We start from the raw sequence: 14427 nt of genomic DNA on the forward strand, positions 1-14427 counted from the left end.
ATTGGAAATGTTAGATACTACAAAAAGGAAGAAAGCATAGAAACAGCAAATGAAGTACAAAGCTGGGAAAACAAACTCCTATGCAGGTTATAAAGAAAGTGATTCAAAAAAATATTGCAGACTGGATTTCCCAGGATACAAATTATGAGTCAGAGAAGTGCAAATTTTGTAGGCAGTACCTTCAGGATGAAAACTGGGGTAAGGGAAGGGAAGGAAACAGAAATAGGCAGAGGCAGTAGTCAGCATGCGATGCAGTCTCCATGGAAGCTTCAACTTCCAATTTCTCAGGGAGCTCTGAGACCAGACTGTGGTGACTGTTTATACTTTTCCCCAGTTGGGACAATTGTATTGACCATTTCTAGCCTCTGGATTGGAGAAGGCAATGGCACCCCACTCCAGCACTCTTGCCTGGAAAATCCCATGGATGGAGGAGCCTGGTAGGCTGCAGTCCATGGGGTCACTAAGAGTCCGACACGACTGAGTGACTTCACTCTCACTTTTCACTTTCCTGCATTGGAGAAGGAAATGGCAACCCACTCCGGTGTTCTTGCCTGGAGAATCTCAGGGACAGGGGAGCCTGGTGGGCTGCCGTCTATGGGATCGCACAGAGTCACACACGACTGAAGTGACTTAGCAGCAGCAGCCCCTGCATAGCCCATTGTTACATCTGTATAACCCTAGGAAGGGGCATGACCTTGTGTAAAATGCCTCTTTTTTAACCCAGGGAATGCCTGAGGTGAATCATAGCTACATTTGGTCTTCCAGCAGCAGTGTAAATATCTGAAAGAATAAGTCCTCCAGTCATATATTAAAAGCAAAATGGCAAATCACAGCACCCATTGCAGATGTGATATTTGGAGTGAACTTGCTGATCCTCGAAGGAGAAATAATATTTTGAGGGAGGATCATAATAAGTTGAGGGAGGATTTGGAAAGGTATAGAGGGTGTGTTCCAGGTGAGTCTTTTGTTTGTGAAGGCGTGGATCATTTATTTCTGGAGGCAATGAGGATCAATTGAAAAATATTGAACTAGGATTAACTATGATTAGATCTGCCTTATAGAAACATCATTCTTGTACAAGTATAGTTTGAATAAATAGGGGAATGAAGAATGAGAAGGTAGTTGTGAGGTGGTTATACACACATTCTATAGATAGCACACATGTAAACTAAACACACACACTTTATGTAGATAGAGCATTGAAAAATGTTTTTGGAAGTAAAATTTAGACATAGTGAAATGCACAGATGTAAAACAGAAGTTGATTTTGAGCAGAGGTTAACACATTCCAGCTCTCTGGCCAGCCTCCTGTCTTTATTAATAAAATTGTATTGAATCACAGTCACGCTATTGTTTCTGGGTCTTCTGTGGCTGCTTCATGCTCCAGTAGCAGAGTTTAGTAGTTATAGAAGTAGCATGGTCTGCAAAGCCTAAAATACTCAGTGTTTAAACCTTAGAGAAAAAGTGTGCAGACCCTTGATCTAGGGTTTACTACTTTCAAGTAATACTGTATCATTTCAGATGTAGTCAAAGAAACTCAGAACAGTACACTTTGTCCTTGCCTCCTATCCTTTGTCCTATTGTAATCATACATTTTACATCTATATTTGTTATAAGCCCTCTTATTCATTGTTACTATTTTTGTTCCAAGCAATTATCTTCTAAAGAAATTGCAAAAGCATTAACAGACACTTCCTATTTACTGACATGTTTACCATTTTCCCCATTTGTTCCTTCATGTGATTTCAGCATGGCCAGGTTTCCCTGAAGCTGAAAAATTTCCATCTCTTATATAACATGCTTATTGATGATGAATTTTCTCAGCATTTGTCCTAAGTATCCTTATGTTGCTTTCATGTTTGAAGGGTATTTTTGCTAGATGTATAATTTTACACTGACACTTTCTTTTTCTTTTCTTTTCATCACGTCATTTCTTTGTTCGCTGGCTTGCACTGCGGTTGTTAAGATGTCATTGCCCTCTGAACACTTTTAAGATTTTCTCTTTAGCGTGGTTTTTTAAGCAGTTATTTATGGTGTGCCTTGGTGTATTTTTCTTTGTATTTACTCTTCTTGGTCTTCAGTGAACTTCTCAGATATTTGGGCTTGTATTTTTCAACTATTATTTCCTCAAATGTATTTTTTTTCCTACCTCAGTCTCTACCCTTTCTGCTTTTCATACTCAATTTGCATGATTGTTCAGTTCAGTTCAGTTGCTCAGTCATGGCCGACTCTTTGCGACCCCATGAATTGCAACACACCAGGCCTCCCTGTCCATCACCAACTCCCGGAGTTCACTCAGACTTACATCCATCAAGTTGGTGATGCCATCCAGCCATCTCACCCTCTGTCGTCCCCTTCTCCTTCCCCCAATCCCTCCTAGCATCAGAGTCTTTTCCAATGAGTCAACTCTTCGCATGAGGTGGCCAAAGTACTGGAGTTTCAGCTTTAGCATCATTCCTTCCAAAGAACACCCAGGGCTGATTTCCTTCAGAATGGACTGGTTGGATCTCCTTGCAGTCCAAGGGACTCTCAAGAGTCTTCTCCAACAGCACAGTTCAAAAGCATCAATTCTTCGGCACTCAGCCTTCTTCACAGTCCAACTCTCACATCCATACATGACCACTAGAAAAACTATAGCCTTGACTAGACGGACCTTTGTTGGCGAAGCAATGTCTCTGCTTTTGAATATGCTATCTAGGTTGGTCATAACTTTTCTCTCAAGGAGTAAGCGTCTTTTAATTTCATGGCTGCAGTAACCATCTGCAGTGATTCTGGAGCCCCCCAAAATAAAGTCTGACACTGTTTCCACCGTTTCCTTTCTATTTCCCATGAAGTGATGGTTAAGACATTTAATGTTATCCTACAGGTTACTGGACTACAGGTTCGTTATTAAGCCATATTACCCACTGTGAGGTTAGGCCTGAATGGTTTATCTGACTCTGTATTTGAGTACACTACTATTTTCTTCTCAGTTTGGTGGTGCTAGTGGTCAAGAACCTGCCAGTGCAGGGGCATAGAGAGACGCGGGTTTGATCCCTGGGTTGGGAAGATCCCCTGGAGAAGGAAATTACAACCCACTCCAGTATTCTTGCCTGGAGAATCCCATGGAGATAGGAGCCTGGTAGTCCATAGTCCATGGGGTGCAAAGAGTCAAACTGGACTGAAGGGAGTTAGCATGCACTATTTTCTTCTGAGTTTCTAATCTGCTTTTAAGCTCATCTAGTAAATGTTTTATTTCAGATATAATTTCTAGTCCCAAAACTCCCATGTTGTTTTCCTTTGCTGTTTCTTTTCTCCATTAAATTTTCGTATTTGTTTCTTCAATATTTATACATTCTTATCCAAGTAACACAACTAATTTATAATCTATATTGTAAAGTTGTGCTCTGTTAATTTAATCATCTGTGTCTATTACCACTGACTGACTTTTCTCTGGTTATGAGTCATATTTTACTGCTTACCCAAATATCTAATTTTTTTTAAAGTTTTTACTGGACATTATGGATTCTCTGTTGTTGAGTCTCTTTCATATTTTCATGGAAGTCTCATGAAAAAATAAACTTCCACGGTCTCCCATAATGGAGTGCTGAGTTTCATTCAACCAAGGGGTTAATTCAGTTGTGGATCAGAATGATCTTTTTTCAGACTCGTTACCAACCTTTTTTCAGATATGTTCTCAGTAGGATTGGCTTCTCCGGTGGTTCAGATGGTAAAGCGTATGCCTACAATGCAGGATACCTGGGTTTGATCCCTGGGTCAGGAAGATGCTCTGGAGAAGGAAATGGCAACCCACTCTAGTACTCTTGCCTGGAAAATCCCATGGACGGAGGAGCCTGGTAGTCTACAGTCCATGGGGTCACAAAGAGTCAGACATGACTGAGCGACTTCACTCACTCCACTCACTCACTCATAGTAGGATTAGAATCAGAATCCTTATTTTAGGATAAAACTATTCTACTCTCCTTCTGAGATCTCTGCTCGAGTTCTCTCAATCTTGTCCAGTCTGAAATCAAATTCTACTCCCAGGACTGTGCATCTTCTGGCAGTTATTCATTTCAGATCTCACTTCGCTTTGTCTTGTTGAGTCTTAGTCTGCAAATACACAGCCTAGCATTTGTCCAAAGTCTAAACTGAAGATATTCACTGGTGACCAAATGGACATTCCCAAAGCTTCTTCTCTGCACAGCTGCCCCTTCCCTGATACCCTGTCCTACAAATTCTGGATTCCTCGAGACCTTTGATTCTGCTCTGCCTTCAACTCGGTGATGCTGTTGTGTCTGTTCAGAATATTCTTTTACACCATGGTCTGGAAAGTGGACCATGCAGAAAGCCAGGAAGCTGGCAGGGCTCACCTCTGTTTATCATATCTCATGAATCAGAGTCCAGTACAGTGTATTGTCTAATCTCTTAAAAGTATAATCCTATACATTTTGTTGGATTTGTAATTCTTTGTGGTGGGAGAACTATTCCATCATAGTTGAGAACAGAAATAAGCCCTGTAAATATCATTATATAAGTGATATATCAATGATGATTTGCAAAATGATCTTTATTAGCATAGATTTCATAAAATAAATTATTTTATTGTCAGCTTTTAAATTTTTTATTTGAAAAGTGAGGCATATGTTCTCATATACTGTACATTGGATAACTTGTTGAATATTTTCCTATTATTTACTACCATTAGTAATGAAATTCACTCAAAAAATTATATTGCATCTTAGAACTAAGCATCATGGCATATTTTCTGTAGTCTATTTATTTGGAATCATAGTTGTTTCACATAGTGTTATAAATTAGGAGTCTTTTTTGTTCTATGTTAGTACTGTTTCTCTAATGGATATTTTCACATTCTTACTCTTTGCCAGTCGTTTACTTTATTTTACCAAAAGAAGCTTCACTTCATTTAGTGACTCTATTATTTTCCTAGAAATGTGTTCATCTAGAGTCATTGGTTGTATAGCTCTTAAGCGTTGTGAACATTTTGACTAGTTTACTATATATTTTAGGTCTCAAGAGTTGATGTAAGATGAGGTCTCCTCTTGAGAGCTAGTAGTGTTCTTTCAACTCTGAACTTTGTAAAGTAAATATATATTTTAGAGTGTGTATAGTTGCATTTTGTTTCATTTATGATCTACTTAAAAATAAATCCTTACATGAGGAAATGTTAGATTGCTACGTATCTTTTTCTAGTGATTGTTAATTGAAGAATTCACGGTAAATTGATCAAGCCTCAGCCAATTAGAGTTTGACATGAACTAATAAGATCTAATTGAGGAATTATGAAGACATTTGCACAGGAGAAAATGAGCACATAATTACACCATAAAGAGGTCAGAGTGTCAATGTTACCCTGCTAGAAGAATATTAGTTGAAATCCCTGTGGCATCTATAAAGGACACATGATAATGTATCTGTGAAATATAGTACTTCCAACGCCAATTAAAAGATGTAGAATGATCTATTGCCAATTGTAGAAGTTCAACATTAAATACCTATTTCCCTCCTCTTGTGTCTACCTTATTCAGGTGCTGGGGGATGGTCTCCATCAGACAGTGACCATTATCAGTGGCTTCAGGTTAACTTTGGCAACCGGAAGCAGATCAGTGCCATAGCAACTCAAGGAAGATACAGCAGCTCAGACTGGGTGACCCAATATCGCATGCTCTACAGCGACACCGGGAGAAACTGGAAACCCTACCATCAAGATGGGAACATCTGGGTGAGTCACTGTCAGAAGAAGACACAGAACTGAGTTTGCAGATATTTGAAAATGGTAGTGGATTCTGGTGTGTTCTTTGGCTGAAGAGTAGCTATCTGACTCCTCCCATCCCTGGTACAGTCTGGGGAAGGGCTTGGGAGTGAAGTGATTGCAGACTGATCTTGCTATTTTTGTTTCCATGTGTGTGTGTCCTCTGGTACTTGCTGAGAGAGAAAAGAAATGTGAGCAAAGCAAAAGAAGATGGTAAAATGAAAGCAAACCCAGTATGCCCTACCCTGCTCCACCCCAAGCCTTTCCTTAGTGATGAAAACCCCTTATCTTGCAAAGTCAATGCAATGGGTGTCTCCTTCCCCAACCTCTGGTGTATTTCACAGACAATAAGACCACCCAATAAAACTGGGTTGAAACCTGAAAAAAAAAATTAGGTAAATAATTGAATAATGATAGAACACTAGAACTCTTTAAGCACAATGTTTCAAGTAACTGTATTTTAGTTTGTAGCACAGAACTGCAGTGGAACAAATTATTGAAATTCTGAACTGAGAATTAAGTAAATGGAAGGAAAAAAACAAAAAAACTCTTACTTGCCTCTGTCAACTGAAAAAGATTCGCAACTTGAGAGCTGTGAGTTAAGTTTTATTTGGGGCAAAATGGGGCTCCAGCCTGGGACGCAGCACCTCAGATAGCTCTGAGAGACTGCTCCAAAGAGACACTGGAGAAAGGTCAAATAGATTTTGGTGAACAGGGAGTTCAACACAATTAAGTGCTCATTTTACGAAAGGTTTTCTGCTAGTCTCAAGGAGCCGATGTCATCGTGAAAGTCCGTAGCTACTGACTATATGTATGAAGAGGACAATAAGGTAGAAAAATAGTTTTAAAGAAAAAGCAAATAGACCAGCCATAGCTTTGGAGTATGTTAGACACCACAATGAGCATCCCCTTCTCAATTTTAAATATTTTAAAATATTACTAGTCCTCACTCTAAGGTGTGTGCACTTGTCTGCATTTATGTATTAAAAACCACCAAGAGGCTGTTTATTCATACATTCTTATTGGTTGAAGAATGTTTCTTTAGGCTAAAGTTTCTATCCAAGGCTTAGGGCAATGAGTCTCAGTCTGGGCTACCGTTTTGAGTTGCCTGAGAAGAATTTAAAGTGTATGAATGCCAGGCCCACCCAGGCAAATTAAATTAGAATCATGTAAGTAGTATTTTATATTAATGACTCTGATATTTTTTAGGAACAGAGATCTTCTATTTGAGTAAAATATTGAAATTATAAAGAAATAATTTAGAGGAGTAGGAACAGTAATATAGCAAAGAAAACACTCATAATGGTAGTTTAAACCCTTATTACAGTTCTGTAGGCATTTTATTATTATTTTTTTTATTCTGAGAAAAAAGGTAGCATAATCCATTTACTCTTAAAACCATATTAATTAAATTGGAAAGTTGTGTGTATTCAATCAAATATTCACAACATATAAATTAATTATATATGTTATAAAATACTAAATTTTAAGGGATCTATTTTATTTTTTTTAAGGCAGTCATAACCAAAATTAAGTAAAGCCATCAATAAGAAACGAAAAGGATGGGGTGGGAGGAGGAGGAGGAATGGGAGGAATTTGTTTTTAATTTATATATTAGACAGAATGCTTGGGATTTTTGGCCAGATCAGGGCCCACTCCCAGAAAGGTGATATCTTAAAACTCTTAAGTAATTTTTGTGAGCAGGCAGAGTCTAGTGCTCTGAACTTAAGTAGCTGGTCATTTCCACAGCAGTTGTCCATGATTATAACTGTCATGTGAAATAAGGATATAATACTCTGATAATAAATAGTACATATGCCAGAGTAGTGCTTTAGAAATAAGTTCTATTAAGCCTTTATTGCATGGCAAGAACATTTGTATATTGGGATGTGTAAATTGTCGGAAGCAAGTAAGGAGGAAAATTTCTCTTCATGGAAAGTCTTCATCTCACAATTAAGCTAAGTATCAGGCATAATTCATATTTTTAAAAAAGTGGTTTTCAACCCTGGATACACAATGGAATAACTTATAAAGCTTTAAAACATGGATATTTGGGTCTCATTTCCAGAGATTTGAAATTGGATGGTCTAAGATGAAACCTAGGCATTGAGATTTTAAAGCTCCCCCAGTCATTCTAATGTATAGTTAGCACTGAGAACCCTATTGTAGATTGGTTTTCAGCCTGTAGGTAAGATGGGCATGAAGGTCTTTCCTATAGCTCAAATGGTAAAGAATCTGCCTGTAATGCAGGAGACCCAGGTTCAATCTCTGGGTTGAGAAGATCCTCTGGAGAAGGGAATGGCGATCCACTCTAGTATTCTTGTCTGGAGACTCCCATGGACAGGGGAGCAAGGTGAGCTACAGTTGGTGGGATCGCAAGAGTCTGAGTGACTAACACTACTACTACCAATTGCGCACGGAGGAGGTCTATTGTGCAAAACAATGGTAGAGCAGAAAATTTGAAAGGACCTTCCTAAAAGTTGAGCAGAAAGAGAGAGGTACTGACCAGATGCCTACACAAACAGCAGACCAGCTAACTGGGAGTAGACAAGTAAGGCTCAGATCACAGGCTCTTCCAGGAGAGCAATCATTATTTTCTGTCTAAAATGCAGTTATTTGAAGAGCTGCAGTCAGACTCCAAACTATCTTTCAGATTTCTGTTTCTGTAAAGTTTTCATTCCAAAATTGAGAGACTGTTAAATCCTCTCCTATCATAATGGACTAGTTAAGTTTAGTTCAGTTCAGTCACTCAGTTGTGTCTGACTCTTTGCACTTCCATGGACTTCCAAGCACAGCAGGCTTCCCTGTCCATCACCACTCCCAGAACTTGCTCAAACTCATGTCCATTTGGCAGGTGATGCCATCCAACCATCTCATCCTCTGTCATTCCCTTCTCCTACCGCCTTCAATCTTTCGCAGCATCAGGGTCTTTTCAAATGTGTCAGTTCTTCATATCAGGTGGCCAAAGTATTGGAGTCTGATCTTCATCAGTCGTTCCAATGAATATTTAGGACTGATTTTCTTCAAGATTGACTGGTTGGATCTCCTTGCAGTCCAAGGAACTCTTAAGAGTTTTCTCCAACACCACAATTCAAAAGCATCAATTCTTGGGTGCTCAGCTTTCTTTATAGTCCAACTCTCACATCCATACATGACTACTGGAAAAACCATATCTTTGACTAGACAGATCTTTTTTGGCAGGGTAATGTCTCTGCTTTTTATTTTTTTTTTTTTCAATTGGAATATACTCTGATTTTATTTTTTTATTTTTTTTTATTTTTGAAGTATTTGGATTTTTTGTTTTTTTTTTTTATTTTTTTATTTTTTTCTTTCCATAGAACTTAAGTTTATTTTATTTTATTTTTTTTGAAGTCAGTATATGATCTTTGCTTTAATCCATTTTTTTAAATTTCAGTTTTGTATTTTTTAAATTTTAAAATCTTTAATTCTTACATGCATTCCCAAACATGAACCCCCCTCCCACCTCCCTCCCCATAACATCTTTCTGGGTCATCCCCATGCACCAGCCCCAAGCATGCTGCATCCTGCGTCAGACATAGACTGGTGATTCAATTCACATGATAGTATACATGTTAGAATGTCATTCTCCCAAATCATCCCACCCTCTCCCTCTCCCTCTGAGTCTCTGCTTTTTAAAAAAATTTAAATTTATTTATTTTAATTGGTGGCTAGTTACTTTATAATATTGTAATGGTAATATGCTGTATAGATTGGTCATAGCTTTTCTTCCAAGGAGCAAGCATCTTTTGATTTCGTGGCTGCAGTCACCATCTGCAGTGATTTTGGAGCCCAAGAAAATAAAGTCTGTCGCTGTTTCCATTGTTTCCCCATCTATTTGCCATGAAGTGATAGTGACCAGACAGCATATTAAAAAGCGGAGACATTACTTTCCCAACAAAGGTCCGTCTAATCAAAGCTATGGTTTTTCCAGTAGTCATGCATGGATGTGAGAGTTGGACTATAAAGAAAGCTGAGTGCTGAAGAACTGATGCTTTTGAACTGTGGTGTTGGAGAAGACTCTTGAGAGTTGCTTGGACTGCAAGGAGATCCAACCAGTCAATCCTAAAGGAGATCAGTCCTGAGTGTTTATTGGAAGGACTGATGTTGAAGCTGAAACTCCAATACTTTGGTCACCTGATACAAAGAACTGACTTATTTGAAAAGACCCTTGATGCTGAGAAAGATTGAAGAAAGGAGGGGAAGGGGACAACAGAGGATGAGATGGTTGGATGGCGTCACCGACTCAATGGGCATGAGTTTGAGTAAACTCCAGGAGTTGGTGATGGACACAGAGGTCTGTTGTCCTGCAGTCCATGGGGTCACAAAGAGTTGGACATGACTGAGCAACTGAATTGAACTGAATTGATGGGACCGGATGCCATGATCTTTGTTTTCTGAATGTTGAGGTTTAAGCCAGCTTTTTCACTCTCTCACTTTCATCAAGAGGCTCTTTAGTTCTTCACTTTCTGCCATAAGGGTGGTGCCCTCCGCATATCTGAGGTTATTGATAGTTCTCCCAGCAATCTTGATTCCAGCTTGTGCTTCATCCATCCTGGCATTTCACATGATGTAATCTGCATATGAGTTAAATAAGCAGAGTGACAATATACAGCCTTGACGAACTCCTTTCCCAGTTTGGGACCAGTCTGTTGTTTCATGTCCAGTTCTAACTGCTACTTCCTGACCTGCATACAGATTTCTCAGGAGGCACATCAGGTGGTCTGGTTTTCCCATCTCTTGATGAATTTTCCACAGTTTGTTGTGATCCACACAAAGACTTTGACATAATCAATAAAACAGAAGTAGATGTTTTTCTGGAACTCTCTTGCTTTTTTGATGATCCAACAGATGTTGGCAATTTGATCTCTGGTTCCTCTGCTTTTTCTAAATCCAGCTTGAACATCTGGAAGTTCATGATTCACATAGTCTTTAGCCTAACTTGGATAATTTTGTGCATTACTTTCCTAGGGGATGAGATGAGTGCAACTGTGTAGTAGTTTGAGCATTCTTTGGCATTGCTTTTCTTTGGGATTGGAATGAAAACTGACCTTTTCCAGTCCTGTGGCCACTGCTGAGGTTTCCAAATTTGATGGCATATTCAGTGCAGCACTTTCACAGCATCATCTTTTAGGATTTGAAAAAGCTCAACTGGACTTCCATCACTTCCACTAGCTTTGTTCATAGTGATGCTTATAATTCACTCAGACAGTTTGCAAAGATGGCTGCCCTAAATATGTCTGCTCTAATGATGGCTGCTTATAAAGATGGGTGCTTATAAAGATGGGTGCCCTCAAGATGGTTGCTAAAATGCAGTGATATTAGGACTTGATTTACCAGGTAATGGGCAGTAAGTGTGTGCTTAGTCACTCAGTCATGTCCGACTCTTTGTGGCCCCATGTACTGTAGCCTACCAGGCTCCACTGTCCATGGAATTTTCCAGGCAAGAATACTGGAGCTGATTGCCATTTCCTGCTCCAGGGAATCTTCCCGACCTAAGGATTGAACCTATGTCTCTTCTGTCTCCAGCATTTGCAGATATAGCACCATCTGGGAAACCCACTTAGCATTAAGGGAGGGTCTCATTTTGGCTAAATACAGAGACACGAGTTCAAACAACTAAGAAGGGTGACATTTTCCAGCATGACTTGTACTTTCCTGATTTATATAAAATGCCAGAGGTTGAGTCAGGGAGACAAGGTCATTCAGTGAAAATATCACAAATTGTGAAGGTAAGCTGTTAATACATCTACACAGAGGACTCTCAATTTTTTCAGATGGTGTAAAGGGTGTATTTCTATAGTTTTTGGCTTTTCTGATGTTTATGTTTGTTGCTTCCTTTCAAATCATGTACTTCTCATTAAAATGAAGAACATGATAAGCAATGAATGATTATTTCTAGATAAAACTATGGTGAGTTAATTATAAAATTTTATAAATCAAAACAAATTTGAGACACAAGCTAAATGTTGCAAAATATACTTAAATGCCAATGAACCTGCAATAAAGTTTACATTACTTTAATAATCTATGATAGGGAATTCCTGGATGGCCCAGTGTTTAGAACTCCACTTCACCTGCAGGGGGGCCCTGGTTTGGTCCCTGATTGAGGGGCTAAAATCCCACAGGAATCAAAGCGTGGCCAATAAAACCCAAAAAATCTTTGAAGAAGTGTTTTATTCCTTGCTAGTGTGAAAAATAGTTCATTGCTTTAGTGTTTTATAAAAGAGATAAAATTCATTGTTTCTTAAAAGTTCTTGAGTACTTTTGAACTTATGTCTTAAAATGCATTAAGTAATTAAAGTTTAGCACTTACAGACCTCAACCAAAAATATACTTGACTTAAATTTATTACCAGGTGAGCCACAAAGGGAAGCCCAAGAATTACTGGATTGTGTAGCCTATCCCTTCTCCAGGGGATCTTCCCAACTCAGAAATTGAACCAGGGTCTCCTGCATTGCAGGCAGATTCTTTACCAACTGAGCTATCAGGGAAACCTTAAATCTATTAAAAATGGTAATTAGATATCTCCTTTAATCTAACTGTTTAACATAATGTATACTGCAATTAAAAGAGATTTCTCGCATAGATAAGATTGGATTTTTTTTAATAGACAACACCTTATCTGATGTAAAGTTTTAGAGTAAAAAGATTTTAAAGTTGATGAAGTTCTAAGGTTACTTTAACTATCCTTTCAAAAAAGAAAAATTGGTTGCCTGAGGAGAATGCAGTGTAATGTCCATTCAACCAGTTTAGTATTGTTTTTAACAAATGTCAATGGTTATTCTTTCTATGGTTGCAGAAACAGACAACCATGACCAATTTTGTTATATTTTTGTTGAATGCCCATATGGAGATTCAGAATTATTTTATGACCATTGGATGATAATGTTAAAATAAGAAGGGTCATGCACATAAGAAATTACAACAGTCTCACAAGATTTTAAAGTCATCAATCTCATACTGTGTAATGAGAATGATTCTTAAAGAGACTTCTGAAGAAGAGTTTATCTGAATACTAAATACTCAAATATGTGAGTTGCTATTAAATAAATGTGCTAAACTAGTCAAGCCTTCTTATTCCTCTTTGATGATACTAAAGCTTTATAGAATCCTTTACACTTTATTGACAATGTCATTTCCTTTTATTTAGAATTTCTTTTCCGATATAAAGGGAAAATATGTGCAGGTTGGTAAAATTGCCAAAGAAAAATTTTCCATTTACATATTCTACAAACTCTAATTTGCATACTTTCCAAGGTATTTTCAGATTTCCTCTGTACAATCTGTTAGAGGGAAAGGAAGGATATTCTATATAAGCATTTCTTATCAAAAGTCCATTAAACATTACATTCAGTAAGAAATTCCAGCAGGTCTTTCTAAGAAGCTGCATTTAGTTTTGCTTAGGAAATTCTATTACCAGCTTTGAATGTAGATATTTGGGGCCAAAATAGGAAATTGGAGTATTAATAGTGAATACTTTCTTTACATACTATTACTGTTTTGCAGGATAGGAACATATTACAAATTGACTTGTAAACAGTTTTTCTCTCTTAAAAAATGTTTTTTAATGATTAGAAGATGCTTGTATATTCCTAATTATTTTTTAAAATAGTTTGTGACCTCTTTTGTTAATAGTATCAGACTAGGATCAGTAATCACTGAATAGATTAAATGGAAAGTCTCATAGAACAGAAATGTTTTATATTTAAATTGCATGGTTAAATACTTATCAAGGATATAGGAATATGTAAGTTTGTATTCTCTAAGCAATATTAAGTAGAGTATTAATTTTCTAGATGTGTTAAAAACTCAGATCTCTATGTTCTTACATACTTTCCATATATATGTGTATATATATACACATAGACACACAAAACTTAATTGTTTCTAATAACTTTAAAACATTTAAAAAATCTGAAAAGTAAGTAGTAGTTAGCAGACTCATTTAGTAAATTCTTTGATTTTATGAATATCAAGTCAATGGTTGGAACATGCATTCTCTACTTTTTTATATAAAATCAAATAGCACATCAGCCAAGATTTGCATAACAAAAATTTCCTAAAATATCCTTCTTGATCAGCCTATGTGTTTGAAAAGAGAAAACCAAGATATGGATTCCAAAGTTCTGAATTCAAGTATATAGGTTCATTTATTTGGTTTTATAAAATTGCAGAAGTCCCTTGTGCCTCAGATTTCTTCTCTGAGAAATAGGAATGATGTCTTTTAATATTTAAGTGAATTATTTAAGGGAATATTTAAGTGGAATTATGTAAGAAATTTTGCAAACTATAAGGTTTTAGAAATGTGTTATCGATTGCCAGTCTTAGAAGCATTTTCCAAAACTAGTGTAGTATTTGTATTCAGTGACAGTAGTCTATTATAATTTCCAGATTTTTTAGGCTCCCTCTCTCCTTTCCAGATCCAGTTGACCCATTTACTCTTATTCAAGATTTATAATATCTGACAATATTTTTGATGAAAATATTATGACGAGGTAGGAAGTATAATGTGGGCAAATCTCTGGCATGTTTTCCAGTTCATAAGTAGAGTAGCCATTGCCAGGGCAGGGCAGGCTTGTGAGGCATGGCTAACAGACCTCGCTCCAAGCCAAGTGCCCTGGCAGTGCATATAACAAATTATTTGTTTCCATAAC

General features: G+C 37.5%; 1 protein-coding gene across 1 annotated transcript in view; it reads left to right on the top strand.

Moving 5' to 3' along the window:
* CNTNAP2 (contactin associated protein 2) overlaps positions 1 to 14427 on the top strand; it is a 2342027-nt gene that overhangs the window by 757579 nt on the left and 1570021 nt on the right. Inside the window, exon 4 of the mRNA XM_042248972.2 lies at positions 5529 to 5722. Within this exon, the coding sequence (XP_042104906.1) occupies positions 5529 to 5722 (194 nt within the window). The remainder of the gene's footprint in view (positions 1 to 5528; positions 5723 to 14427) is intronic.

The sequence above is a fragment of the Ovis aries genome, chromosome 4 (assembly GCF_016772045.2).
Source record: "Ovis aries strain OAR_USU_Benz2616 breed Rambouillet chromosome 4, ARS-UI_Ramb_v3.0, whole genome shotgun sequence".
In the NCBI taxonomy this organism is placed as follows: Eukaryota; Metazoa; Chordata; class Mammalia; order Artiodactyla; family Bovidae; genus Ovis; species Ovis aries.